The sequence below is a fragment of the Paramisgurnus dabryanus genome, chromosome 19 (assembly GCF_030506205.2).
Source record: "Paramisgurnus dabryanus chromosome 19, PD_genome_1.1, whole genome shotgun sequence".
NCBI lineage: Eukaryota > Metazoa > Chordata > Actinopteri > Cypriniformes > Cobitidae > Paramisgurnus > Paramisgurnus dabryanus.
The window spans coordinates 24,649,764-24,676,699 of NC_133355.1; the positions used below are offsets into that span (position 1 = coordinate 24,649,764).

The 26,936-nt window shown below is 37.8% G+C and overlaps 2 protein-coding genes across 4 annotated transcripts; one reads left to right on the forward strand and one right to left on the reverse strand.

Moving 5' to 3' along the window:
• Positions 1-1,040: 1,040 nt before the first annotated feature.
• LOC135783468 (sialidase-1-like) lies at positions 1,041-8,585 on the reverse strand. The gene is made up of 6 exons (XM_065294206.2): positions 8,341-8,585; positions 7,733-7,922; positions 7,357-7,619; positions 6,943-7,125; positions 3,707-3,926; positions 1,041-3,628 (listed from the first exon to the last, which is right to left on the reverse strand). Exons 1-6 carry the CDS (start codon positions 8,413-8,415, stop codon positions 3,408-3,410), a joined length of 1,152 nt encoding a protein of 383 aa, XP_065150278.1. The 5' UTR covers positions 8,416-8,585; the 3' UTR covers positions 1,041-3,407.
• Positions 8,586-10,559: 1,974 nt separating this feature from the next.
• Positions 10,560-18,903, forward strand: tmem268 (transmembrane protein 268). Of its 3 annotated transcripts, none has more exons than XM_065294226.2 (10): positions 10,565-10,981; positions 11,359-11,456; positions 13,002-13,137; positions 13,379-13,473; positions 14,281-14,388; positions 14,802-14,960; positions 15,773-15,883; positions 16,393-16,482; positions 17,129-17,344; positions 18,596-18,903. In XM_065294226.2, exons 3-10 carry the CDS (start codon positions 13,026-13,028, stop codon positions 18,758-18,760), a joined length of 1,056 nt encoding a protein of 351 aa, XP_065150298.1. In that variant the 5' UTR covers positions 10,565-10,981; positions 11,359-11,456; positions 13,002-13,025; the 3' UTR covers positions 18,761-18,903. The 3 variants fall into 3 exon arrangements, with proteins under 3 accessions (XP_065150315.1, XP_065150298.1, XP_065150306.1); XM_065294234.2 differs by having other exon boundaries at positions 10,569-10,981; positions 13,005-13,137; XM_065294243.2 differs by lacking the exon at positions 11,359-11,456 and having other exon boundaries at positions 10,560-10,981.
• The last annotated feature ends 8,033 nt before the right edge of the window (positions 18,904-26,936 follow it).

Below are 26,936 nucleotides of genomic sequence, written 5' to 3' on the forward strand. Positions count from 1 at the left end.
CTGACTATCCTCTACCACCCGTCATTAACACAACCATAAATTGCTATAGTATTTTAATACAGTTTACTTTATTAAAGAATGGTTCAATACTATAGTATTTTCTAGAGTAATTTTACTTTATTTCCTATAGTTAGTTTACTTTAAAATACTATAGTATTTTTTATACAGTTTACTGTAGTACATTTACTATAGTATGGTTCAAAAACACTACAGTATTTACTAAAGTAATTTTACTACTTTTTCTATGGTAATTTTACTATAACAGACGTCCATCTGTAGCATATTAAAATGTACTTACCAAAGGCGGCGGGTCTCTGAGTGAAACCGTAACCTCCTAGCTTCATCTCTCCACTCATGTAAACATAAAATTCTCAAACGCGAGCTTATAGGTGCTATTTTGGGGATCTTTTCACTATAAATCTAATTGTTGAATATTATTGTGTTATATTATAACGTTTAATGTAATAATGCACTAAATTTTCTGATTTATATTCTTCACTTTTTTACAAGTTACCATTGTAGAGATTAGTAGCCTAGTACTTTTAAGTTAAATACTTCTGAAAAGATATTGTGTACATATATATATATATATATATATATAGGATGGACTAGTTTTATATTCATGTCTCGAAAATTATGTTTGTTTGATAAAGTTTTTCTGTCGCGGAGAGGTGATTTTTGCTTAAACTAATGTTTTACACTCTACCCTAAACGAGGAACAAACACAAACTTCTAGGTATGTCGAGCCTTTGACTACGTGAAACTTCACGTGCTGCGTCTCACTTTTTCAATGACGTGACTTCTGCTGTGTGCAGAAAGCACACTTTAGCATGCAAACATTAAAATCATGACGTGTAAATTAACCTCGGCAAAAACAGCACTGGTAAATTAATATTTTTGGTCGCCAATGTGAACATTTTAGGCGCAGTCTGGAGCCCTGTTTAAACGTCCAATATTGGAGAGTGGACGTTTTTTTTTCATTATTGGGGGGCAGGGCATGTTCTAGTTCTTTTATTTATAAAGCACATTTAAAACAGCCAATAAATTGACCAAAGAGCTGTGCAGAATAAAAATTTAAATCAAGTCCAAAGTGAAAACACATACAGACTTTTAGTTTACAATCTCACCAGAAAATCCCTCCATAGTACGTGGACTACAAACCGATATGTATTAATTTTAACGTTATCATAATGTGTTTGCTAAATCTATGCTAAAAACTCAGTCCTCTTACCAAAATGCCTCCATCCTCCATTAAGAAACCATGTTAAAAATAAACTAGTTACCTGAGATTGACAAATACTCATTTTGAAAAGCAAAATATGTGTGTTATTAGATTAAGCAAAAAAAGATTAAAAAAAAAACAATTTTGATGAGTTACAACATGCAAATGGCATCAATTCAGTGGAAAAGTCCAAAAGTTATAAGATAAGTCAGGAACATGTCACATTTACCTATCAAAACTAACAAATTTATTGAACAATAAAATGTGCAAAATGATGCAAAGTGACAAGTCAAGTGCACGTGACTTGCAGCAAATATCAAATGTAATGATGTGAAAAAATTACAGGCACATATATTTAAAAACCACTTCCAGTAGCCTGTTAATGGAAAGAATTGCTGGCTTCTACAAACAATGTCCACCAGCACAATGAGGTAAATGCATGGAAGACTGTACAACCCAAAACCTCAACATGACTTCATGTGTAGTTTAGGGGTTATGGACAAAGTTCCCATATTCAGCTCATATCAGAAATATTTGATGGTGTCACTGTCAACATAACCAAAATCGGGTCAAATTAGAATTTTTTCAAAGAAACAGGGGCGGCCAAAAACAAAATATGCGTTTGGAGTATCAAGCACGTGGCTCTTCATGTCAAAATATGCATTTGGGTGTCATGCACGTGGCTCGTCATGTCAAAATATGCGTTCGGGGTGACGTGCGCGTGGCTTGTCATGTCAAAATATGCGTTTGGGGTGTCATGCGTGTGGCTCATCATGTAAAAAAATGCATTTGGGGTGTCATGCACGTGGCTTGTCATGTCAAAATATGCGATCGGGATGTCGTGCACGCGGCTCGTCATGTCAAAATATGCGATCGGGATGTCGTAACTCGTCATGTCAAAATATGCGATCGGGATGTCGTAACTCATGTCAAAATATGCGATCGGGGTGTCGTGCGCGTGGCTCGTCATGTCAAAATATGCGATCGGGATGTCGTAACTCATGTCAAAATATGCGTTCGGGGTGACGTGCGTGTGGCTCATCATGTAAAAAAATGCATTTGGGGTGTCATGCACGTGGCTTGTCATGTCAAAATATGCGATCGGGATGTCGTGCACGCGGCTCGTCATGTCAAAATATGCGATCGGGATGTCGTAACTCGTCATGTCAAAATATGCGATCGGGATGTCGTAACTCATGTCAAAATATGCGATCGGGGTGTCGTGCGCATGGCTCGTCATGTCAAAATATGCGATCGGGATGTCGTAACTCATGTCAAAATATGCGTTCGGGGTGACGTGCGCGTGGCTCGTCATGTCAAAATATGCGTTCGGGGTGTCGTGCACGTGGCTCATCATGTCAAAATATGCGTTCGGGGTGTCGTGCAAGTGGCTCATCATGTCAAAATATGCATTTGGGGTGTCGTGCACATGGCTCATTAGGTCAAAAAATGCGTTTGGGGTGTCGTGCACATGGCTCGTCATGTCAAAATTTGCGTTTGGGGTGTCGTGCGCGTGGATAACTCTTTTATCATAAACACTTACAAATCCTCTGTAGCAAGCACGTATTTTGACTTGATGCACAATGCACATGGGGTCACATGATGCATGGAAAACATATTTATAAATGAAGAGCCACACACATGACAATGTTTTGACGAGTTTCACATTCGTGCCTCCTTGGAAAAAGAAGTCACAAGCTGCCACTGGTAATTAACATGAAAAAATGCATATGTATGTAAAACATTATTTAAGCCATACCACAGTAAATTGCTCACTTTAACTACCTAAAACAATCACATTACTATAATTTATAAGAACCAGTAAAATGCTCAGCAAGAAAAACGACCTGAGCTGATAAGAAACATTAAAAGCGAGCAATGTGCTATAGCAGGTACTGTTGTGTGACTGCATAAAATAACACTTCTTTCATAAAAAAAACACTTATATTCTAGCAAATATTGGGCATGGGAGAAAGTACAGTCATAATTGTTTATATATTGGTGTCACATTAAACCAGGATGTCTTGATTCATTCTGGAACAGGATTCATTTAAATCAACATCAACCAACCAATCATTGCATAGTACGGTCTCTATTCCAAATATACTGTAAAAACTTTTAAAATTGTTATGGATCAGGCTGAAACCCAAAATGTCCCTTTTTACTCCCTCCCTCCACCCATATGCTACTTTCCTCCAAATAGATGGATTTTGACAAAAGAAATGGTTTCTATGATGTCTTTATGGCCCTTTTCGTAAATGACGAAGATGTATTTGTTGTCCTCGGGAGAATCCCCTTTGAGTGATGTCATAGAGGAATAACCACTGGGCCCCGCCCATATCTGGACCACCTCCTTCTCCCATGACTTTCCATCAGTGAAAGACCAGCGAAGAGTCAGATTGATTCCTGCACAAAAGTCAAGAAGTTAAACGCGAACAAAGACCTATTTTAATTATTTTTTGCAAGACATTTTGAGTTTCTCACGGTCTTGAGCATTGGCTGGGTTGGTAAAGAACACCACTCCTTGTTTCTGCAGGGCACCAGCTGCGACCGCGGGATCCACCAGCGTTTTGTCAAAAACTAGCTCCTCTACAGGCAGAGTCTCGCCTCCGTCCAGACTCCGCACTATTATTCGACAGCGGCAGTGATAGTTGTTCTGGTTGCGTACATTGATGACTATGCTTCCGTCCTCCAGCTCGACTGGCTGAATTTACAAACAGAAAATTATGACATATGAGATAATGTCTCTAGTCAAAAACAAGTATACTACTTTTGGTCATTTGCAAAGACATGATCTGAGTGTTACAACCAATGGTGGCCGGTGACTTCCTCTCTGAGGGGTGCAAATTCACAATATGTGTTCAGAGTGTCATGTGTGTTTCTCGTCATTTCAAAATTTGTGTTTGTTGCATCATGTGAACCATGTGCATCACGTGTCTTGTCAAAATATGTGCCTGCTGCACAATGGATTTCTGATCAAAGAGACAAAATACTCGCAAGACACTTACTTAACACTAAACTCGCATTACACATGAGATTAAGCAAGCATCGTTTTTATCATAAACCCCTTCAAAGTGTCTACAGCAGAAACTTATTTTGACAGTACGCATGATGCACACAAGTTTACATGACGTGCAAACACATATTTTGACATGACGAGCCACAAACATAATGGGCTACATACATGTTGTGACGAGGTTTGCTTGAAAAAGAAGTCACCGGCCGAAGTCACATTTAATTTGACAAATACACAATACGCAATATGCCAAGTGACATTAACAAAATGTTTTAAATCCTAAAAGTTTTGTGAATGCCTGTATAGACTGGGGTTTCCATTCCAATGTGAAGAGAATCTTTTCAAAAAGATAAACAAATCACTATATATAGTAGGCAGAAAGCAGTAGGCGAGATGAGTAGTATTTCTGAATTTATAGTATTCCAAAAACATTAGTCGAAAAGTACCCGGATGACCTACTACTTCTGGTAAAATCCAGAAGTGATCATTCGATAGATCGTTAACTATCCTGTGAGCCCCAGGGAGAGGAGTTAACCAACGAAGAATACAACGGAGGGGCGTTATTTTATCCAAAAATGTCCGAAAGCGTGAAACGTGGCTACATTTAAATGCAAATACGTATATTAAACAGCTGTCCGAATTCATTCAAACTGTCCATATTTATACTATATATAGTAGCCAGAGATGATCCTCCCTATACCAGGCTAAGCAAGCTGCATAGGGCCCTGCACCACTAGGGGGCCCCCTTGTTCTTAACTTCATGCAGCGCTGCACAGAGCAGCTGGCGAGTGACATCATTGTGCTGCGAGAGCCATTCGAAATTATAACAAGCAGTCTGATCTCACGAAAATTTAGTTATCAGTCCATCTATGCAGCTCCGCATGTGGTTGACGGGCCTAACGACATGCATCTTCATTTGGATATGGTTTAAAGATATCGGTCCGGAGCAGGAAAGACAAACCGCAACAAAATGAAGGTGAAGTAAAAAGATTAAAAACACATTAATGTTTTAAATTCCTATTTAGTCTTGACCAACCATGCAATGGATTTATAACAAACACTGCAGTCTAAATAGATTCAGTTTTAGTCCAGTGTGATTTGTAAGAAATGCTTGTGAACATTAATAATCAAAATCTTTCATACGTGTTAAAAGATATTTTGTGACTCCTGTTAGCATTTTAAAACAATGCACATTATGTCTAAACTTTGCATATTTATAAAATTATTGATGTATTTTGGTGTGTTTACCTCTGATCATGCCTTAGTTTTTAAACAAATTGGAAAATCTGTTGAGTTGTTTGTTATAGTTTATCTGACAGCTATTTTGATTTTATTTTATTCATAATTTTAAATCTGTTTCCCTGATGTTCTTCAGCTCTTAAAAATTATATATTTGGCAGTAGACCTTGTTTTCTAAGTAATAATATAACAGATTAAGGGCTTTTCAGAAAACATGTGTCAATGTTATAATTAGGAAATATTCGGATGGCTGTCACAGTAATGTACATGTGGCAAAAACGTACAGCGATAAGATAATACGGTTTTTTAGTTAACATTTTGTTAAGCAGAAACATTGAATGTTTTGTTTATGAACGTGACGACAGGGCCCCCCTCACAAAGTTGCTTAGGGCACCCTGAAGGCCAGGATTGGCTCTGATAGTACCAGCTGTTTTAAAGGTCGATGACCGATAACGGTCCTCTAATTTAGTACCTACTGTCACAGTATGCGATTTCGGAAATGTGAATTAGGTGTGTTTTCATCAAGTGGTTAGAGCAAATGACAGTGGTATTGGTAACCTAGTAACCAACAGTAAAGCTTAGAAAACATAGACAGGACTGCATTTAGTTACGATCGGGCTTTAGTTATAAACTTAATAGCACTGCAGCTTGTAATTGCCAAACAGAATGCTGTTCATAGAAGAAAAAATGCAGGCACTAGCAGTAACGCCCCATTCAGACAGCCAACGACAAGCAGTAGCAGAGCGACGCCATCTCATTCATTTCAATGGAAACCTGGCGACTTTCGGCGACACGAGCGAAAGTGACCGTTGGCCACCGTATGGGCGTGTCCAGCGACGCGAGAAAGTTAAGAAAAATTTAACTTTATGCAAATGTCGAGCGACTTTCGGGAGCGACTACCAATGAGAACAAAGCAGTGGAGTTCACGTCATCCTTCTCTCGTCAGTTACTGGCGTGGATGGTACTCATTTGTTTATGACAAGCAGATTTAGAAACGTCTCATTGAAAGAGACGGGCGAGTCGCGACACACAGCGATAACATCGCTGGCTGTCTGAACGAGGGGTAAGGGCATTACGATGACGTCAGGCCCCATATATGGGTAATGCAACGACAGCAGAAACAGCTTAGATGGTCAGTCACGTGGGTTTAATGTTCACTACATCAAAGGGCTCAACATAAAGGACTGCCCGGTTGCCATCTCCTATTATTTTCATTTACTCTTTATCGTATAAGTCAAAAAAACCCTCAAGCATGCGTTTAACCTTTTTTGTGAATTAAGGGATTTTTATTCAAAATTTGCCATTTCTGTCACTCGATTCTTATGCCATACTTCAAAAAAAGAATCAGGGTGATGGAAAGTGAATGCAAATAGATGCAGCACATGTGGCCACTCATACAAAAGACCTGCAGGGGGCACCAGAAACAAGAAAAAATATTGCATAAACATTTACTTATGAAGGTTACCTGACACTCATCTGGGTTGAAGTCCAGATTCTGTTTAGGTTGGTTGTAAGGGATGCTCTTCAAAGCAGCTCCATATCTCCAGGATTTACCATGATCATCACTCAAAATGCAGAAGACCCCATCACCAGCAATAGATCCATGCCCACACACCACCAAGCGTCCTACTTTGGGTGGGTACCGTTTCTGTAAATGCACACATATCCTATACTATATAAAACTGCATAAGAATACATACAGAATTAAAAAAATCAAGTCATGTCACACATTTTCATAATTTTATGCTTAACCATGTTGCCCAGTTTTGTAATGGTCTTGTTTATCACAGTTGTATAACTACGGTCATAACTGTGTCATAAAAAACACCAGGTCAAAAGTTGTTTCGCAGGAGAGAGTTTTCACTGTAAAAATTCACACCTGTATTCCAAAGCCAGGCCCAGGAGCAAAACTCTTCACCCCCAGCTCGACGGAGAGGTTTCGTGGAGGGCTCCAGGTGAAACCATCATCCAGGCTCTCGACCAGCATGGTGCTCGAGGGGCTGCAATGGTGATGGTGAAAGCACATAGAGTAGATGAGGATCACGGCACCCGTATCCTCATCCACAACAACCGAACCCAGGTTCAGCCCATCTGCTAAAAAGCCATCGTCCACTATGAATGAGGTGGGAGACCAGGTGGCTCCTGAGAAAGATATAAAGAGGCGTTATAACAAGACTCATTCATTGGGTTTATGGTGCAAACTACTGAAGGACTTATGACTGACACAAACATGCTCATAAAAGAGGATGGTTCACCTCTGTCTGTAGAGCGTCTTATTGCAATGAATTTTGCCCCGATGTCACTTGATGACTGTTTTCTGGCTTCAGCGAATGCCAGCAGACTTCCACGTGATGTGAAGGTTAGCAGTGGGATTCGATAGGTGTTCACCTGACCAGCTCCACCAGCGACCCACAGCAACTGCTCCTCATATATGAGCGGGTCAATCTGCAGGAATTAAGAGTTTTGCAATGGAACAAAAGGGATTATTTGATCATATACATTTGTTTACAGCTGTATTATGTCTTTAATACAACTAAAGCTATCTTGCTTTACTTTAACTACATACTTAAAGACTTTTACTTTTACAATTAAAAAATCGCAAAGTTTGAAATTGCATGTATCTGACAGTCTCTGTAAGGTTGTTTATGCAAACATACATTTGAAATTGTAAATATGTCAAGAAGAAGCTCAACATAGGATGTATTCAGGATGATTTACTGAAAAGCAATACTAAAAACACAACTCTTCATCTTAGTATTACTATTAATGTGATATTATAATCGCTAAAAAAACGAGTATGAACTGTAAAGCACTAAATACAGGATACAGCAGGTAATGTGTCACATGATAGAAGTATATTTACCTGAGTGTAGTTCGCACACGCGCAAGGAAACAAGGCAACGCAAATTATCGTCCAAAACTGTAGAATAAAATCCATTGACACGATCAGTGAACTGTCTTCACACAGCAGTGTTCCCTCTGTGTTGTTTCTTGTCGATTTTATTTGACAGGATTTGTAAAAGCGGTAACGTTGACAGATATCAACGGCGGAAACCTCGCCTCCATTACCACCAAACAGTCATATGACTGCCCAACGGTGACGTCAGAGTATATTTGCATAAGAAAAATACGGCGCTGCATAACGACGCATGCGCAGCGTTGTTTAAAATAGACTTCAAAACACACATAAAATATGTTTTAATTAGCTTTTTAATTAATTCAAGTATATATGTAAGTAGGTTAAATGTAAATGATTCCAATATATTAATATTTTAAATAATGGGTCTATTTTTATTTTTTTCTGTTAAAAATGCCAGATGAGATGTGGGTTTAGTTAGTACATGACATCTGAGCAGACATAATAGAAAACAAATTATTTCCAGCTTATATGTGTGTACTTAGGTTTGAGGTCCTTGAGGCTGTACTATTTAAGAACACATTGTTAAAAAAAAAAAAATTAGTTCTGATCTTATTTTGATTTAATTTGTAACACTTTCTGTACCTGCTGTAGTAATGCGTCTCCCTTGTCTTTTCATTTACTTTTTTAACATTTATCATTTTTTAATTATATATATTTTTATATATTAGACTCGTTTATGGCTGAAAAGATTGACTCTTTTCCACATAAAACCATCCTTTGTAAATATTCTGTTAAAATTAAAACTTGATTTATCTGGTACTGACTGAGTAAGATCGTATCAACGATTCAAATTAAAAGAAAATTTGCACATAGGCAAACATGCGGTTTCTTAAACCGCATGCTGATGGCGGTAGTGCGCTGTGATGATTTTCATTTTAATTCCACACCAAAACATCCTTCATATTTATGTTTTAAATTTTGGGGTATTTATGTATTAACCATTTATTTTATAATAAATATATTATAGGTTTTGAAGCAGCTTAGGCTTATTTTGATAATGTGACATAGAGCAGTATACGTAAAAGTACTGTTTTAGCAAACATAATATTGAAGCCCATCACAATATATAGTTTATTGTCAAAATTACCATTTATAAAAAATGTCATGAGAACACAATAAAAATGTTGGTTACCTTCATCATAGTTGACCCTTTCCTATGTCTCCCAGTGTGTTTTTATTGTGTTCCCTCGTTTACATAAGGGGTAAAACAAAGAAATATTTTCTTAAGGGACAAATTATCCTTATATATGACAGATTTTAAATTGGTGTTAGAGTCAAAGTGTTTTTATGGCTAGTCTAAACAAACAGTGTTCCTCTGGGATTACAAAAACAAACTGTACATACCTGTAAATATTACTGTAATGCACTGTAAATGATGTCAAATCAACATATATTTTTGTGTTACTTAAACCAAAATTATGTTAATACCTACCTTTGAACTTGTTTTTATAAGTTACGTCAACAAGTCAAAATTTCAAAAACGTACAAAACAAATTTTTTAACTTTAAAAACTTTAAAGCATTTTTTTACAGTGGTACTACTGTACTGTAATATTTAAATTATTATAGGTAAAACTAAAATGGGAACTAAAGAAAAGAGCACATGGTCATAAAAAATTGTCAAAAAAATCCCATTTGTCACCCTTTATATCGGTCCTAATATACCATTTAAGTACAGAGTAAATACTGTTTATATACATTTGGTACCAATATGCACCTTTGATAGACTAATATGCACTCTCTGGTACCAATTTGTAACTCTGAGTTACTAATATGAACTTTATATATACACACACACAACAACAACAACAACATAAAACCATTGCGTCAGAAAACAAGCAATTGCACAATAAACCTTTCCCTCAAAAACTTGCCAAAAGTGACAAAAATCCCCAGTTCTCTCTGTGTTACAGTACATCATGTGTTGTGAAACCTGTTTATTGGCTTTAAAAAGGAAGCAAATATGTAATTTTTTGTTAATATTTAAAAAAAGAGTGTATTTTTGGACCAACACATGACAGCAAAATGGGTATTTACCCATTATTACCTCTCTTTCTCTCTCGTCCCTCCTGCTTACACACAAACACAAGGAGTTTTTACCATGGGGCTGTGAAATTGTCTCTACATTCCTGTAGTCATGTGTGAAGACTGAGCTGAGTCACAAGCTGAGAAAAAGGAAGCAATGAAAAAAGAAAGAGAGAGGAAGGGCAATAGGGGGGCGGGGTTAAAAGCTGTCATTGCAGCTTTACATACATATACAGAGGAAGACACACACTGCGCAGAGAATGAAAGAGAAAGAAAGATAAAGACGAGAGAAAGAGAGAGAGTGAAGGAGGGAGGGAGGTTTGCGAGAAAAGGAAGGTCTTCGAGAAAATTAGAAGAATGAAGAAACAAACAGCTTTAAAAAGACAAACATATGAATATTAAAACAGTGGGAGGGACTTAGTTGACAGAAAGAGAAGCGAAGGCTGTGGCGACAGCAGGCATGACTGTCAAGAGCAATGAAGAGATGGACTTACAACATACTGATTCTGCTCCAACACTTCACAATATAATGTCTTTGCTGTATTAGCAAACCAACACAGGTGAGAATACATTTAATGTCTTTCAATGGAGCACTTCAGCTGTTTTAGTAGTTGCTGGTTGTCTTTATCTATTGCTGACAGATTGTAAAGGAGCCTACTGTGCAGGTTTGCTTGATGTGTATATTTACTGGGGCACAAGGGTAAAATATTGATAGTTCTCTAAAGCAATATCACATAATTGCATACAAATGTTGATTTGTATTCTTATACACTGTCTGCATTTAAAAAACAATGCCCAGAGAGGATAACCATGAATCAGGAGGTCTGTTATAAGCTGAGCACTGTCCTTCTTAATAATGGTTGAGAAACTAACGTCTTTGTCACTTTCTTATACGAAACTCTGAAACAAGAAGTTACCGTTTCCTGTTTTTACGCAGGCTGTGCGCATTGCTGAAAGTGTTAAATCTTTGAACCCCGATAACAAGCTGGGCGCCGGCAAAACCTTCACTCTTCGTTTGAGGTTTGAAACCTCCATGTGAGTTACATTTAGTCTCCTGTCTGACCACAAGATGTGTTTGGAATAACTTCGCATTTATATTTCTAATACATTTAAATAACACAAACCTAAACTGCTTTCTTCGCATTTTCTTTTTTTTTTACATTAAGCTACACCACGCTTCCTTGTTAAAGGAATAGTTCACAGAAAAATGAAAATTGTGTCATTATTTATTCACCCTAAAGTTTTTTCAAAGAAGGATATTTTGAAAAATGTTAATAACCAAACAGATCTGGGGCACCGTTCACTTCCATAGTTTTATTTAGCCTACTATGGAAGTAAAGGGTGCCCCAGATCTGCTTGGTTACAAACTTTTTCAAAATATCTTCCTTTGTATTCAGCAGAACAAAGAAATGTATACAGGTTTGAAACAAATTGATGATGAGTAAATTTAAATTTTTCAGTCAACTGTCCCTTTAACAGTAAGGTTAAAAAAGTACACAAATAACACAAACCTAAACTTCTTTTCTTTGCATGAATCCTACCCTAGGCAGCATTAGTTAGCAATGCACTTGCTAAAAGCATCTTTATTAGTTATGGTGATCTCTGCGTTGTGTAATAAAGGAATCTGCACCATCTTTGAGTGCATTCATTGTTATTAAACTATGCAGTGACTTGTTGAGTTTATATTTGGAGGTTTCTTTTACAAAACTTGGTATTTTATGTAATCTTTAGCATTATCTTTGTTTTATTTACATTACATTTATGCATTTGGCTTTTTTCCAAAATGATGTACTATGCATTACAAGCTATTTTACTTTTAAAAGATATCTAATAGTCATCCAAACACAGACATTTAGTCTTAAACAAGGCTGTCTGAAAATTAAATAGACATCTAACCACAGCCCAAAAATAAATGAAAAAAATAAAAGAAACCAAACACCCTCATCACTCTTAAATTTGCTTACATGATGAAATATCATACACCTCACAAGTTATTTTGGCAAAAGCGACATTCAATTTTATTTTGGCTAGAGGTCGATTACTCATTGCCGGACTTATTGTAATTTTCACTTTGACCTTTTCAGGTCAAAATCCTAGTCTGACCCGATAAGGGCAATTTCTAGGAACCAAAAAGGGGCTCTTTTGAGTGGCAACCAGTGTTTGGATTAAGGGGGGCTGGAGTGGAGCAGTTAGGGGGTCCTTGGTTTTTATTTAAACTGAAATACTTCATGAATCAAAAATGTGTGTGCTGTGCAGCCACAAAGCGATATTGTGCATTGTATGTCTCAATTTCGCAATAAACTAATCCAAAAGATTTCTGTCTGAAATAAATGTAAAACTCTCAAGTGCGCCACACCCTGTGTTTTTTTTAGCTAGGGGACCCCTCATAATCTTTGACATAATTCGAACACTGCAGCATCCACCTTATACTTCCTAGCGACAACCTAGCGACTTCATAGTAATAGGCAAAAGACAATAAGCTGCTTGATAATGTAAAAGGCAAATTGTGTGTTTTTATATGCAACTTACAATCCAGTTGCAATGAGTTTGCTAATATTTTGTTGCATGCGTGTTTTCTAGCAGGCGCTGACACGGGCTGTCTCCATGGAGGGGAGGGAGGTGCACTGTAATGGAGAGGAAAAAGGTGATGTTGAATCCCCCACAGGGCATTCAGCCACAGCAGGAGAAAGAAGCACAGCGCCCACATGGACGAACGGTACACACAACAAACCATCTAACAGAAATAAAAAACACACAGAATATCAGTGTTGTGTATGCTTGAAATGATAAAAGAGTCTCGTTGCAGAAGGGAGGAACATTGCAACATATCTATCTTCATCTTTTAATACTTTTTTATTCTTAATTTTGAACATTATATTTTTATTTGATGATCCACAGACCAGATTGGATTTCTGACTGACTGGTCATATTTAACTCACCTGATCTCTTATTTTCAGGCCAATGTATGGCATTTGTATCCACATCCTCTATGTTGCTTCCCACGTTTGACTTGGAAGAATGCAGGACTCTGTTGGAGAGAAAGCGCTTCCAGGCCTGTACAATTTTACCATCATAAACAACCTTTTTTTTACACATTTCTACACGAAGCTACACCCTGCTTCCTTGTTAAAGCGATAGTTCACCGAAAAAATGAATTGTGAATTGTGTCATTGTTTCACAGAAAGATATTTTGAAAAATATTAAGATTTGGGGCACCATTCACTTCCATAGTTTTATTCTTGCCTACTATGGAAGTCAATGGTGCCCCAGATTTACAAATGATTTCTTCAGCAAAACAAAGAAATGTATACAGGTTTGAAACAACAGGAGGATGATTAAATGACAGAATTTTTTATTTATTTTCAGTAAACTCCTTTAAGAGTAAGGTTAAAAAGTTTCACCCTTATATCACAGTTATCGTAACTGACTCACCCTCATGCTTTTCCAAACCAGTATCACTTTCTTCCATTGTAAAACACATATGCAACATGTTTGATGTCAAGAACACCCAATACCATTTAGTTAGGACATCTCATAAATGTGCAATGTCAGACGTGCCATGTTAAAATATGCAAATGCAAATAAGATTTAAAACCTGTGGTGGATGAGACCATTTTATTTGAATAACTTGATTTATGCCCCTATACTTCGATATAGTGCTTAAATAGATTACTTCAATAGTAATTCATGGTGTTTTTTGTCCTTTCTAAACTTCTAGTCATTGTTTTTATTTAATAAAAAATATGCAGTGTGTACCAACTTCAAAATATCTCAATTAAATAAAAATGAAGTCATACAGGTTTGAAATGTTTTAAATTTAAATTTAAGCAATTTAATGTTGATTTTTATACTGTTTCAGATTCCAGTAGAGGATTTTGAGGGTCCACTACACTTAGCGCTGGACCACCCATCCGCCAGAAGATATTTGCTTTTCAACTCATCCTGTTTTAATCTCATCCTGGCACCTGTAAGAAAAATACTGCTAAACTTTTAATATCCAGCGGTTCAGAAATGCTGACAAAGCTGTCAATAGGATGGTACCCTTATTAAAAAGGTGCTAATATTTACCATTTAGGTAGCCTAAGCCTATATAAATAAATACCTTTGAGGTACTAATATGCACCCTTTAGGTACAAATGTGTACGTTTTGAAAGGGTACCCGCCCACCCCAGTGACAGCTTTGTACCTCATTCTCTGAGAGTGTAATTTATGTAAAACGAAACCGTACGTTTTAAGTTCGGCAATTACATTCTTGACAAGCGTGACATGCTCTAGATCACCTGGCATTCATTTCCACAATTACAATAAGTTAAATCTGGGTTACATAACCAGGAAGGTATTACTAGCAATCAGGTTTTGCTTGTTTTGTGTCAACTGCAGTTTTTGTACGTGGTGCTGTGGTGTGCAGTTTACTCAACACTTCACATGTTCCTCGAAAACAGTACTGCAAACATCTGGGTGCTATGCCTGTCTATTACTCTGGTGACTGTGATCCTCACCACCGCCATTATCCTCATCTTCCACTACAGCAACAAAGAGGTGGGCTGTCACATGACACACAGTCTGATGTTGTTATTCACTGAGCCAGAGGGTTTTCGAAATGTACCCCCCACAGACTTTAAGCAAATCTGGTAATTTTTTTGTAGTGTTGTGTAATGGTCACATGGCATGCAGATTAAACAAATAAAATATATCTTTTGTTAGCAAAAATCTAATTTTTTAAGCAATTTTGTTATTTTTTATTTTAAAATCATTTATTTGCATTTTATGATTTAACTGTAAGTATTTAATTAAATGTTTTTATTACCTCAAAACCCCCTGCGACCCCAGTTTGGGAAACCCAGAGCATTTAAGTCATTTTAATGTCTGTGTGTTAAAGGGGACATATCATGTTTAAGTGCTAAAATTGGGTCCCCAGTGCTTCTATCAACGTAGAAAACGTGAAAGAGATCAACCCTGTAACTTAGTTTCAGTAAACCATTCTCTGCGAGCATGTGAAAAAATAGCTCATTGAAATTTGGCTCCCCTTGTGATGTCAGAAGGGGATAATACCGCTCCTTAATCTGCCCTATCCAACCACGGCACTGCCATTTAGTGCAGAGATCAACTCATTCGCATTTAAAAACACACCTAAAAACAGCAATTTTTTTCACACCTACAAAGTGGCAATTTTAACATGCAATAATAAATTATATTATCTATATCTATATGATATTTTGAGCTAAAACTAAAGGAAAGTCTAAATCTTAAAAAATGTCCCCTTTAAATGAAATCGTATTTCCTTAAAGTACCCTGGTGTTCCCTGGTAACATAAAGCTGACGGTTCATGTATGTTTGTTTGGATGTTTCAGATAAACATAAACACAGATGTACGATTGGTGGCAGTAAACGAAAGGATGGTTCGACACAAGCTGCTGTTGGGAGTCGGTGACTGGATGCATAAATGCAAAGGACAACTGAAAGTAATTGCGTCTTATATTTAAATAACTTTATTTTTTTTCACAGGGTTAATCTGTAATGTTAGCCAAATGTTCCTCCACCAACATTTAAATTAGGTTTTTTCATGACTACATTTTCTCTCTGACTGGACTTTTGTGCTGCTGTGCTTTTTAAAAACATCGTGTCCAATATAGTTATCACTGTCACATCAGTCAGCAAGGGCAGAGATTTGGTTTGAACATTACGGGTTCAACTACACAAATATTTTCATTAATCATTGCATTAATAACACTAAATAAACTGGTAAAAGAGAGATTGTAAAAGAACTGGTGATGATTGACAGATCAGAATGAGTCATGCAGTTATGCTCTTTCACTCCTTTATCAGATAACTAGGTTTCACATCCTCAATCGCTTCAAATCTCTTCCTGTCGTTTTACATTTGATGAAACTGATAATGTTGATAACAGTTAATCTTGCATTAAAGCAGTCTTGTTTATACTCATTTACTTCAAATCCTGCTTTATCTCCAGCTCTTTTGTTTATACTGGGACCTGTCCCCATGTCTGAGCTCTCTGACTGATGCTCTGGAGGACAGAAGTTTTGGGAGAGATCAAGTACAGGTTTGCTTGACTTTGTTCATTGATTTATACTAATGTTGATGGCTGGAGTTTGAAAACAATCAATACTAACAAATGTTTTGTACTCTATATACAGTGAGTGCACTCTCAGAAAGAAAGGTACAGAACTAGAGGTCGACCGATATTGTTTTTTCTGTGGCCGATGCCGATATTTAGAAATCAGGGCAGCCGATGTCCAATACATGATGCCGATTTTCTTGGCCGATATGTCTCTATTCACTTTGAGTATATGGAAAAATACTTCCTGCATTATTTCCCTCTGATCCACAAAAAGAGTTGGAATACTCTGAGCACACAAAAAATGTCTGAGTTGTTTTTTAACCCATATATTGGACAGAATACACCGCTGGGTTTTAAAACTACTCAATGCTGGGTTGTTATTACCCAACCATGTTTTGTAATAACCCAGCACCTGCGTTAAAACAACCCAGTATTGGAAAATATTTAGTGAGAGTTACCAAATAATAGTGCATAAATAGGCTACAATTTAAATTGGTTTGTGAAGAATTTCCCTAAATCAAACTTTTAAATGCTAAACCACTTCCTATAGTCACTACTCTGTTTTAAACAACTTTAAGTAAAAGGAAATGATTACAAAATGTCACAAAGTTCCCATTTTACTCCACAGAACAAACTCAAGAAAAGAATGTCACACCTAGTTTTGGTGACCGAGGTAAAGACCCTGGATCCTGAAGCTGGATTACAGGAGGAGGATGAGGTTCCTGAGGAAGAGCGTCCCCTGCTGGCAGATAGAACCGAGCCGAACGCATCAAGAAGTCAAAGAGAAGACTCTAAACTTACAAAAAACTTCACTTTGATGCCCGACACCACCCTTCGACCTCAGGTAAAAAACTAATTGGTCAGTGTACTTATATACTTGCTGGTGGCAGTCTGTAAGTGAACACATAATGTTGCATTTTTGCAATTTATTCTTCTCTTTTATTGTCCAGTGATGTTAACTTGACTGGGTTACTGCATATGATGCACTAAAGCCACAATATGTAAGATTTTTGTAATATAACCCCGTGAACATTGTGATATATTTCATGAAGTTGTGTACTTACATTATCCCAAACGTTTTAAATAATGGCTTGTTGAATTTTTTGAAAAAATTTCTATTTTCCAGCTCCCCTAGAGTTAAACATTTGATTTTACCTTTTTGGAATCCATTCGGCTGATCTCCGGGTCTGGCGCTAACACTTTTAGCATACTAAAGGGTAGATAAGGCTAGGAACTATACTCTTATTCTGGCGTAATAATCAAGGACTTTGCTGCCGTAACATGGCTGCAGCAGGCACAATGATATTACGCACTGCCCGAAAATAGTCCCCTTGGTAACTTTCAATAGCAGGCGACTATTTTCGGGCACTGCGCAATATCATTGCGTCTCCTGCAGCCATGTTACGGCAGCAAAGTCCTTGATTATTACGCCAGGATGAGAGTATAGTTCCTAACCATATCGGCCTAGAAAATCACAACTTTTCATTTTCCGTCGGTCTTAGTACACGATGTAACTACAGAAGTTTTAAATAGGAAAAATATTGAAACTCTTTGGTTATTTTTTTGCACGATGCTAATGGTCTAATCAGATTCAATGGATAAGCTATGCTAAACGTGCTACCACCAGACCCGGACATCAGCTGAATGGATTCCAAAACTGTAAAAATCAAATGTTTACCTTTAGGGGAGCTGGAAATGAGCATATTTTTAAAAAAAGTAGAGTTTCCTTTAAAGCTTCGCCTTTGATATTGTGTTATTGTGAAATAGCAATCTCAAGTGGTGAAAATCCTGCATAATGTGCCTTTAAAAGTTTGCATTAAATATTAAATTATAAGCAACTTAATGTTTGGCTAAGTAGTCCTGCCTTAAACTAATGTCACTGATTCAGAGCCACAGTGTTTGCATAATTTTTTCATGTAAATCAATCAACCGATAAATGTTTTGCTATACATATAGTTGTTTCTGCACCTTACACAGGAATAATTGTTGAGTAATTAAAATTTTAATCGTCATATGTCTCCTGTTACCGACTCAAATGATTCATACACCAAAACCATTCAAATTCATTTAAGTACAACCTGTAAATATTTTTCAGGCGATGGCTCACCAGCTCCTGATGTCCTACAGTGCACTTTATGTCCGACTACTAGTATCAAACAAGCTTCCTACGCCTTCACATCGGCCTTTGGGCGCAGGGAAAAATCATTCCACTTCTTCTCTGTGTCTTTGTGAGTATGTAGCATTAAAAGTCCTGCAGTAGATGAAACATGACAATCCAAGTATTATTCATCTGATTCTGTGGGACGACGGTTTGTTGTCAACTTTAACAATATAATCACAGACTGTTCTTGCTGCTCTTGAAATTAGTTTTCATTTGTCTAATAAAATACATATTTTTGTGTACTGGCTTGCTTTCTTTTATGGGAAACACTATCCATATCAGGCGTAAGGCATACATCTCATGTCGCTGCACACATTTGTGTATAGTTAACCTTTGTCCGACTTTGTTGCATCATCATTGATCAATGTCGGTCACATCACCTCAAATCACCAGCTGTTATCATAAAAGTGAATGACTTCTAGTCACTACAACATGCTGTCTGAGTGAACATCCATTAACCAGCTGCAACTGCATCAAGCAACAACACGTTTCATTAGCAACTCCGTTTCTATTTCTGGCACATTACACTGAGATGGGAATAAATGCACACGCTGATAGTTGTTTATTAGTAAGCACCATGTGCATTGTTTAAGCTGTCAATTTACTCAAGTCCCAGTGATACCATTTCAGGTGATGGTCCCAAATGACCAGGTTCAGGTGCGATCAATTTCTGGTCAATATTGGGTCTGTAATGCCTTAGAAGCTTCCTAAAAACCTCTCTCAGATAGCTCTATGAGGGTGGGGGATTTTAAACAAGTGGTTTTGCACCTATTTGGCTCCCCCTACTGGCTTAACTTGCAATCTCATTACTGATTGGCTGACTTTGCTGCCACTCAAAAAATGTAGCCAATTATTTTAAAGTGGAGGGGCAGTGAGATGCCTGTGATGTCATAAGCATCAGTTTTTCAGATTGGGCCGTTTTCTGGCTGACATTTCTAAAAGAGGAATTTCTATGAGACTGAGATGTTTGGCATGTCTAGAACTTTTTGTATGTTTGTGAATGCGGGTAGACTACCATTATTCAACAAAGACAAGGAAAAATGGTTTTTCATTCTCTGTCCCCTTTAAGCTCATTAAAGAAAAAGTTTTGAAAAACTAGGGTATACTTGTATAGCCTTTACACTGAAAAATGCAAAGTTTTGAATACTTGGTTGTGAAGGATGCAACGACTTCCACAATCTGTCATCCTAAAACAGTACAGCAACACTGTAGAAACCCCAGGCTCCCAAAATGCAATATATATGAGACCCTGTCTGTGAAAACCCAGGTATACTTAAAATATCAAGTTTATCTGTTTTCCTTTACAATATGTAATATAAGTCTCAGGTGTTTCCAGAATGAAGTCTCAGCTCAAAATACCCCACAGATAATTTATTATAGCATGCCCAAAATGCCCCTATTTGGGTGGGGGCAAAAACGCACCGTTTTGTCTTTAAATGCAAATAAGCTATTGCCCTTCTCTCCCTTACTAAAAGAGATGCTTTGGTTAAAATAGATTTGATTTCACAAAAGCACAGAAAAAAAGCAGACAATGTCCAACTCACTGAAGGCAGTAACTATGGTAATACAAGACTGTCAGTCAGCAGCCGTGGGCGGGGTTTTAGCAGTGTGACATCACATTGCTAAGAGAATCAAAACAGCATGTCTAATCAGACTTCTTTGGTTTAATAGAAATTAAAAAGGAGTGAATAGATTTTTTTGGTTGTGTTCACACTGCCAACTGTGTTCATTTATGCTCCAAAAAGTGGATTTTATAAAATAGGTGGCATGTAAAATTTTGAGTTTGTTCAACTTAAAAATATTACATTATCATAAAACATTTTTACACAATTTCTTTTAAAGGTGCAGTGTGTAATTTTTAGGAAGATCTCTCGACAGAAATGCAATATAATATACAAAACTATATTATCAGTGGTGTATAAAGACCTTTCATAATGAACTGTTATGTTTTTATTACCTTAGAATGAGCTGTTTTTATATACATACACTGAGGGTCCCCTTACATGGAAGTCACCATTTTGTGCGCTTCTCTGTGCATGTAAGCTTCTCTATGCGTTTCAAAAGCAAGGGGTGAGCTGTGAACTGAGTTGTTGGATGCAATTTGCAACCTCTTATGCAACCAGTTATCTTGTCAATTAAGAGAAAACATTTGCATGAAAAAAAAAAACTTTTTAATGTTAATCTTTAATAGCGTGATTATCCACTAGATACCCAATTTATAAAAAACTGAAGCAAAAAAATTATTTACACATTTTTAAACTGTATGTTTTGAAAATCGTTGACAAAAAGAAAAATACCCATATTTATGGAGCCCCTAAGGCAGTGGTCACCAATCCTGGTCCTGGAGGGCCGGTGTCTCTGGAAAGTTTAGCTCCAACCCTAATCAAACACACCTGAAGTAGCTAATTAAGGTGCTTCAGGTGTGTTTGATTAGGGTTGGAGCTAAACTCTGCAGAGACACCGGCCCTCCAGGACCAGGATTGGTGACCACTGCCCTAAGGGGACATGTAGGAAAAATTAAATAAAGTTTCGTTTTGCATGCGCACGTGAAACTATTGCATGCGTGCACACACGAAACTATCGTGTGCACACGTAAACTAAACTTTAAAAAAAAATTCTGCACATGAAAGTTTCATGTGAGCAAACTAAACTTTTGATTTTTTTACTCCAATGTCACCTTAGGGGCTCGGTACATATTTAAATGTTTATAAGCAGAAAAAAATACAGATTGGATAAAACGTTTTTTTCCTGTTTTGTTTGTTTATTGTTTGTTTAAAAGCAGAGGGTCTGTTCTTTCATTTGATATGTTTAGAAGAAAATTTTCCTGTAAGGCATTTTGTGAAACTTACGGGCTGGCGGGCAACATTTAAAAAAATGAATGGCGGGGAATGAGTTAAGTGACTTAAAAGTGACAAAATGTATGTTGAAAAAAATCTAATTTTTAAGCGTTTAATAAGTTGATCCAACTTTTACTTTTTACATTGTACAATCATCCTCTTTAATGTAAAGAACATTGTGTGAAAATACAACCTTGACTTGTTTAATATTGACTGATTAAGGTCATATCAAAGATTAAAATTGAATGAAATCAAACATCGATTCTTTAAATATCATGAACAGATTATAAGAAATTTAACCTGGATTTCACAGACAGCTCACAAATGTGCTTAACTACATATTTTTGCTCAGTTATACTTTTGCACTTAAGTGACTTTGTTTTATTGCATTACCCCAGCCACACACAAATCCCATCTCCAAACTCCTGCTTCATACAGCTGTATATTAAACACAAAATATGATCTTGCAGCATTTTTGCTTTTGGTGTGGACTGAGATATAAATTGTCATGACTAGTTAGGATACAGCGTGAAGCAGCGGTCTTACGTAAGTCTCTGGTGAGGGGAGAGCAAAGAATCACAGTGGCAGAGATAGGAAATGACAGGAAGGGTGTCAAAATGAATCAACCGGCGAATCAGTGAATCTCCACCGGCCTGAACTGGCTTTGAAGCTTGAAATAGAAAAACAATCTGTTAGTACCTACACACGGCTATGTAATGTTCATGTACCTTAACATGGTGTTAGCAGTGCAAAGGTCACAGGTTTGATTCACAGAGAACACACACACACACACACACTTGTAACTTAAATGCACTGTAAGTCGCTTCACATAAAAGTGTCTGCCAAATACATACATGTAAATGTAATGCTAAGCAACACAGCACAGAGAGGCTGTAACAGCACCAGATGTACAGTAACTAAGCAACAGAGGTTGTTAATCAGCGTTGATGGTGGGTGAGTTCACGGGCGCAGTATGGGCGACACAAACTTACGCTGTGAGGGTCAAAGCAGGAGAAGCAAAGCTGTGTTATGGACGACGGCAGGCCTGCGGCGTAACGCCCAGTTAAGCTATTACCAAATCCATGGGTCTCTTTGGGAAGCTAAATGACCATCTGTGATCCCACTGGCTCTGTTCCTATTTCAGCTCCATGTCTTTTCTTTCTAACCTCCCTCTCTTTTGAGTAAATCTCGAGATTGTGTATGGGTCATACTGAACTCAAAATAAAAAAATAATATTTAGTGTAAATATTCAATATTTCCAAAACAATTTACAGGTTTTGAAGTTTCTGTAGCTTTGCATTTACAGTGCAAAGGTCATGGGTTCGATCCCATGAACAGGCATACTGATAAAATGTATAGCTTGAATGCACCGAAAGTCGTATTGCATAAAACTAAACATTTCTATTTGTGATGAGAATTATATCAAAATGCAAACCGTAGCTAAATGTAATTTCTTTCTTATTTGTTCTTTTTGAAACCCCAAACATGTTCTTTGCAAGATTCACTGTGCATTTTATATCATACAGTATCTCACTTGCAGCCCAGTTGCAATCTCTCTCTTGCGCGTTCACATCCTCTGCTTTCTATTTCCTGTGCTGCCAGACACGGCCATTATGATGCATGCTCGATAGCAATCATCTCCCCCTCACCGTGATGGCTAAAATCACATTGAACTTGATCCACAGAGCGACTGATGCCCCCACAGATTGAGAAAAAACTGCAGCCCCTGGATATTTATTGTGCACCATATAATAAGCGAATATGAGGGTTCTGTCAAGCACTGGCGCCCTCCTGCAGTTTAGCAGTTATCTGATGTGAGAGATATTCAAGAGAGAGAGAGAGAGAGAGAGAGAGAGAACGAGATTCAGAAATGGCATGGAATAAACCAGGGCAACTATAAATAGCACCTCGGAGACAAAGGGAAATGTCAGACACGAGAGAAAAAGTGAGAGAAAACAACACAATCGATTCTTGCACCACCAAATATTCCTCTTTAATTTCTCACCAAACTCATACACGTCAAATCCATGTTTGTAAGAAGCCTACAAACACAGGGGAAAGTGCTGTCGAAATCGGAGGCAGAAACTGAATTGGACATCTGGGCCAGGTTTGTAACAATGAAGCGTTACCTTTATATCACAAATGTGTGAAAAAGCATATTAATAGGTTGCTTATAAACAGGAAATAACTTCACATGCACTGTACAATGTTCACGCCTTAAAACCCCAAAATAAATAAGTTTGCCTTATTAGCAGACATGAACAGGATTTCTATTGAAACAAAGCCCTGTACTTACATAAAAAAAATGAGGGCCTTACTTTTAGACACAGCTCATATAAACACGACCATGTGCCTCCGACAGTTATATACCATATATCAGGAATCAAACAAATTAAGTAAAACACTGAGATTCATTTAATTTAAAATAGATCATAGTTATCAAAAGAGCGGGAAAAGAAAGATATGATGCTTTTGCAAAATACACATCAGCCATCATTTCACCGTCTAGGTTAACTAAAGACCCAATATAGTCCAACTATGAGTAACCCACTTCTAACCAAAATCAACTTGATTTGCTTACTGGGGTTGTTGCAAAAATAACACAGCAAGGTAAATGCATCTTTTGCGCAGGGAGCTTGCATGTAGTTGCCTGTATGTACAGTAATACTGAATATTCATCATGACTATTGCAATGCTTTTTAAAACATACTATTTAACTTTTAGCGACACGCTGCACTGATCAATCGTCAGTACAGTTTGCAGTTTCATTGGCTACTGACTGGGTGAAAGTTGTAGGATCATGCAAAATTTCAGAATATAATCGTGGCTACCTTTGAATCTCGACGAAGGACCACCGTTTAGAAGCTACGATTATAGAAATCGTAACAAATGCGTCACGATGACCAACTCTCGTCCGGGACGGCCGAAAATCGTGTGGTGTGAATCTGGCTTAAAGGTCCACTGTGTAGATTTTTAGCGGCCTCTAGTGGTGAGATTGTGAATTGCAACCAGCGGTTCAGTCCACAGCTCACCCACCCTTTGAAACGCATAGTGAAGCTACGGTAGTCGCCACATGACAAACAAGTCATCGCCTGAGACAACAAAGTGACAAAACGAGCTCTATAGAACAGTTTGTCCATTTAGGGCTACTGTAGAAACATGGTGGCACAAAATGGCGACTTCCATGTAAGGGGACCCACAGTGTATGTAGATAAAAAATGATTCATTCTAAGCTTATAAAAACAATATAGTTCATTATGTAAAGTCTAATAATAACCACTGATATATCGTTATGTATATAATATTGCATTTCTGTCAGGAGATCCTTTTAAGATCTATTTGTCTTCAGAAAGGTTGGTAATATGTATGAAGTTACGGCCCATTCAGACAGCCAGCGACCAGCAGTAGCAGAGCAACGTGATCTCATTCATTTTAATGGAAACCGGGTGACTTCCGGAGGCACGAGCGAAAGTGACCGTTGGCGACCGTATGGGCGTGTCCAGCGACGCGAGAAAGTTACGAAAAATTTAACTTTATGCAAATGTTGAGCGAATTTGTTTATGACAAGCAGATTTAGAAACGCCTCATTGAAAGAGACGGGCGACACACAGCGATAACATCGCTGGCTGTCTGAATGCAGCTTAAAGCTTCAGACTAGCAGCGGATAGCAGTAGCAGAGTGACGCGATCTCATTGATTTCAATGAAAGCTTAGCGACTTCCAGCGACACGAGCGACAGTGACTGTTAGCGACTGGATAGGGCGTGTCCAGTCGCGCGACAAAGTAATTATGCAAATTATGAGCGAATTTCAGGAGCGACTCGCAGGGCCGCCTTAACCTAATGTGAGGCCCTGGGGCTGAGAGATTTTGGAGGCCCCCCATCCCCTAAATTTATAGTCTCATTTAAAAAAAGTGTAATATCTAGGTAATCTACATCACAAAATGCATTAGTTTTTTTCAATACATATAACAGTGAGTTTTCCCTCTTTGACCCAGAAAACAATATCATTATTAACATATCACTGAGCCCACTTGAGCATAAACACAAGACACTTTATTTAACAACCACACACAGCAACTTGTGGTGAAAATAAAACCAAAATGTATGAGAGTGTTTATAAGCTTTATGTTTATATAGTTTTTGGAATATACAAATTTGCAGAAAATTGCCACTCACTAACTAAATGCTCACCACAGTTTTAAAAATATAAGAAGTTAAAGTTAGTTTTAAAGTGAAAATGCATTAATGTTAACAAAAGATAAGTCTTTATAGACAGAATCTTGTTTTTTAATCAGTTATTTATTTTGTAGGCTATTGAAGATTAGTATGCATTGTATTTAGTATTTATGCATACATAAGCATGTAAAACGAACACGTATGAATATGCACAAAACAGACAGGGAACATACCTGTATATAAGATCTTTAGATAAGGAGATTATAAATATGAATGGTGCGATCAGGGGATGATCATTTGAGATGGTCTTGTCGCGCTTTGACTTGCACATTTACCGTTGCGTCGTCTATCTAAACCAACAGATGTGTGTACTGTGAGCTAACATCGCGTCAAAATACATCGCTCCAGCTGCGCACGCGTCACTGATATAAACGCGAGTAAACGAACAGCATTAATATGTTCGGGAACTCCTTTCTTTATTTGGCGGCCGCGGCTCAGTATCTTGCGCACAGTTGGAGAGACTTCTGCATGCCAGAGACGCAGCTGTACGAGCACAGAGAGAGCGAGCGAGCGAGCGAGCGCGCGCGCGAAAGACAGAGAGACCTGCACCTCACTAGTGCTTATTATGAAATTTCAGAAATTACTCTTTCATTTGATGGTGGATTATTTCCCGTTTCTCTGTCACACTCAGTCTAACATACAGGAATGCCAAGTTGACAACGCGCACTTAATTACATTACGCGGAATAGAAAAATCTGTTACGTCTGATATTTTATTTCACGGTAAGTTACCACGGACCAATCAGCAGCCATGTAACATGCAGTTAGAGTGATTGACAGATAACCTGACAAGTTACAAAACAATATAAACGTGAACTTGGGAGGCCCCTGAACTTGGGAGGCCCCTGGGCTTCAGCCCAGATAAGCCCGTGCATTAAGGCGGCCTTGGCGACAAGCAATGAGAATGAAGCAGTGGAGTTACTTCATCCGTCTCTCAGTGGACGGTACTCATTTATGACAACCAGATTTAGTAACGCCTCTTTTGAAAGAAAGGAGCGACACACAGCCACAAATTCGCTTATAATGTGAATGTACCTAGACGCCCCATTTAGACAGCCAGCGACCAGCAGTAGCAGAACGACACGATCTCAATCATTTCAATAGAACCGGGCGACTTCCGGCGGCACGAGCGAAAGTGACCATTGGCAACCGTATGGGTGTGTCCAGCGACGCGAGAAAGTTAAGAAAAGTTTAACTTTATGC

Bases quoted from the DNA above. Each gene is read 5' to 3' on its own strand.
- LOC135783468 (XM_065294206.2), bottom strand. From the start codon at position 8,415: ATGGATTTTATTCTACAGTTTTGGACGATAATTTGCGTTGCCTTGTTT. The intron at 3,927-6,942 runs GTAACCTTCATA...TTGTAAATTCAG, and splicing joins TCAACCCAGATGAGTGTCAG to CCAGTCGAGCTGGAGGACGG. The intron at 3,629-3,706 runs GTGAGAAACTCA...ACTTTTGTGCAG, and splicing joins CCCAGCCAATGCTCAAGACC to GAATCAATCTGACTCTTCGC.
- tmem268 (XM_065294243.2), top strand. From the start codon at position 13,026: ATGGAGGGGAGGGAGGTGCACTGTAATGGAGAGGAAAAAGGTGATGTT. The intron at 13,474-14,280 runs GCCTGTACAATT...ATACTGTTTCAG, and splicing joins TGGAGAGAAAGCGCTTCCAG to ATTCCAGTAGAGGATTTTGA. The intron at 17,345-18,595 runs GTAAAAAACTAA...AATATTTTTCAG, and splicing joins ACACCACCCTTCGACCTCAG to GCGATGGCTCACCAGCTCCT.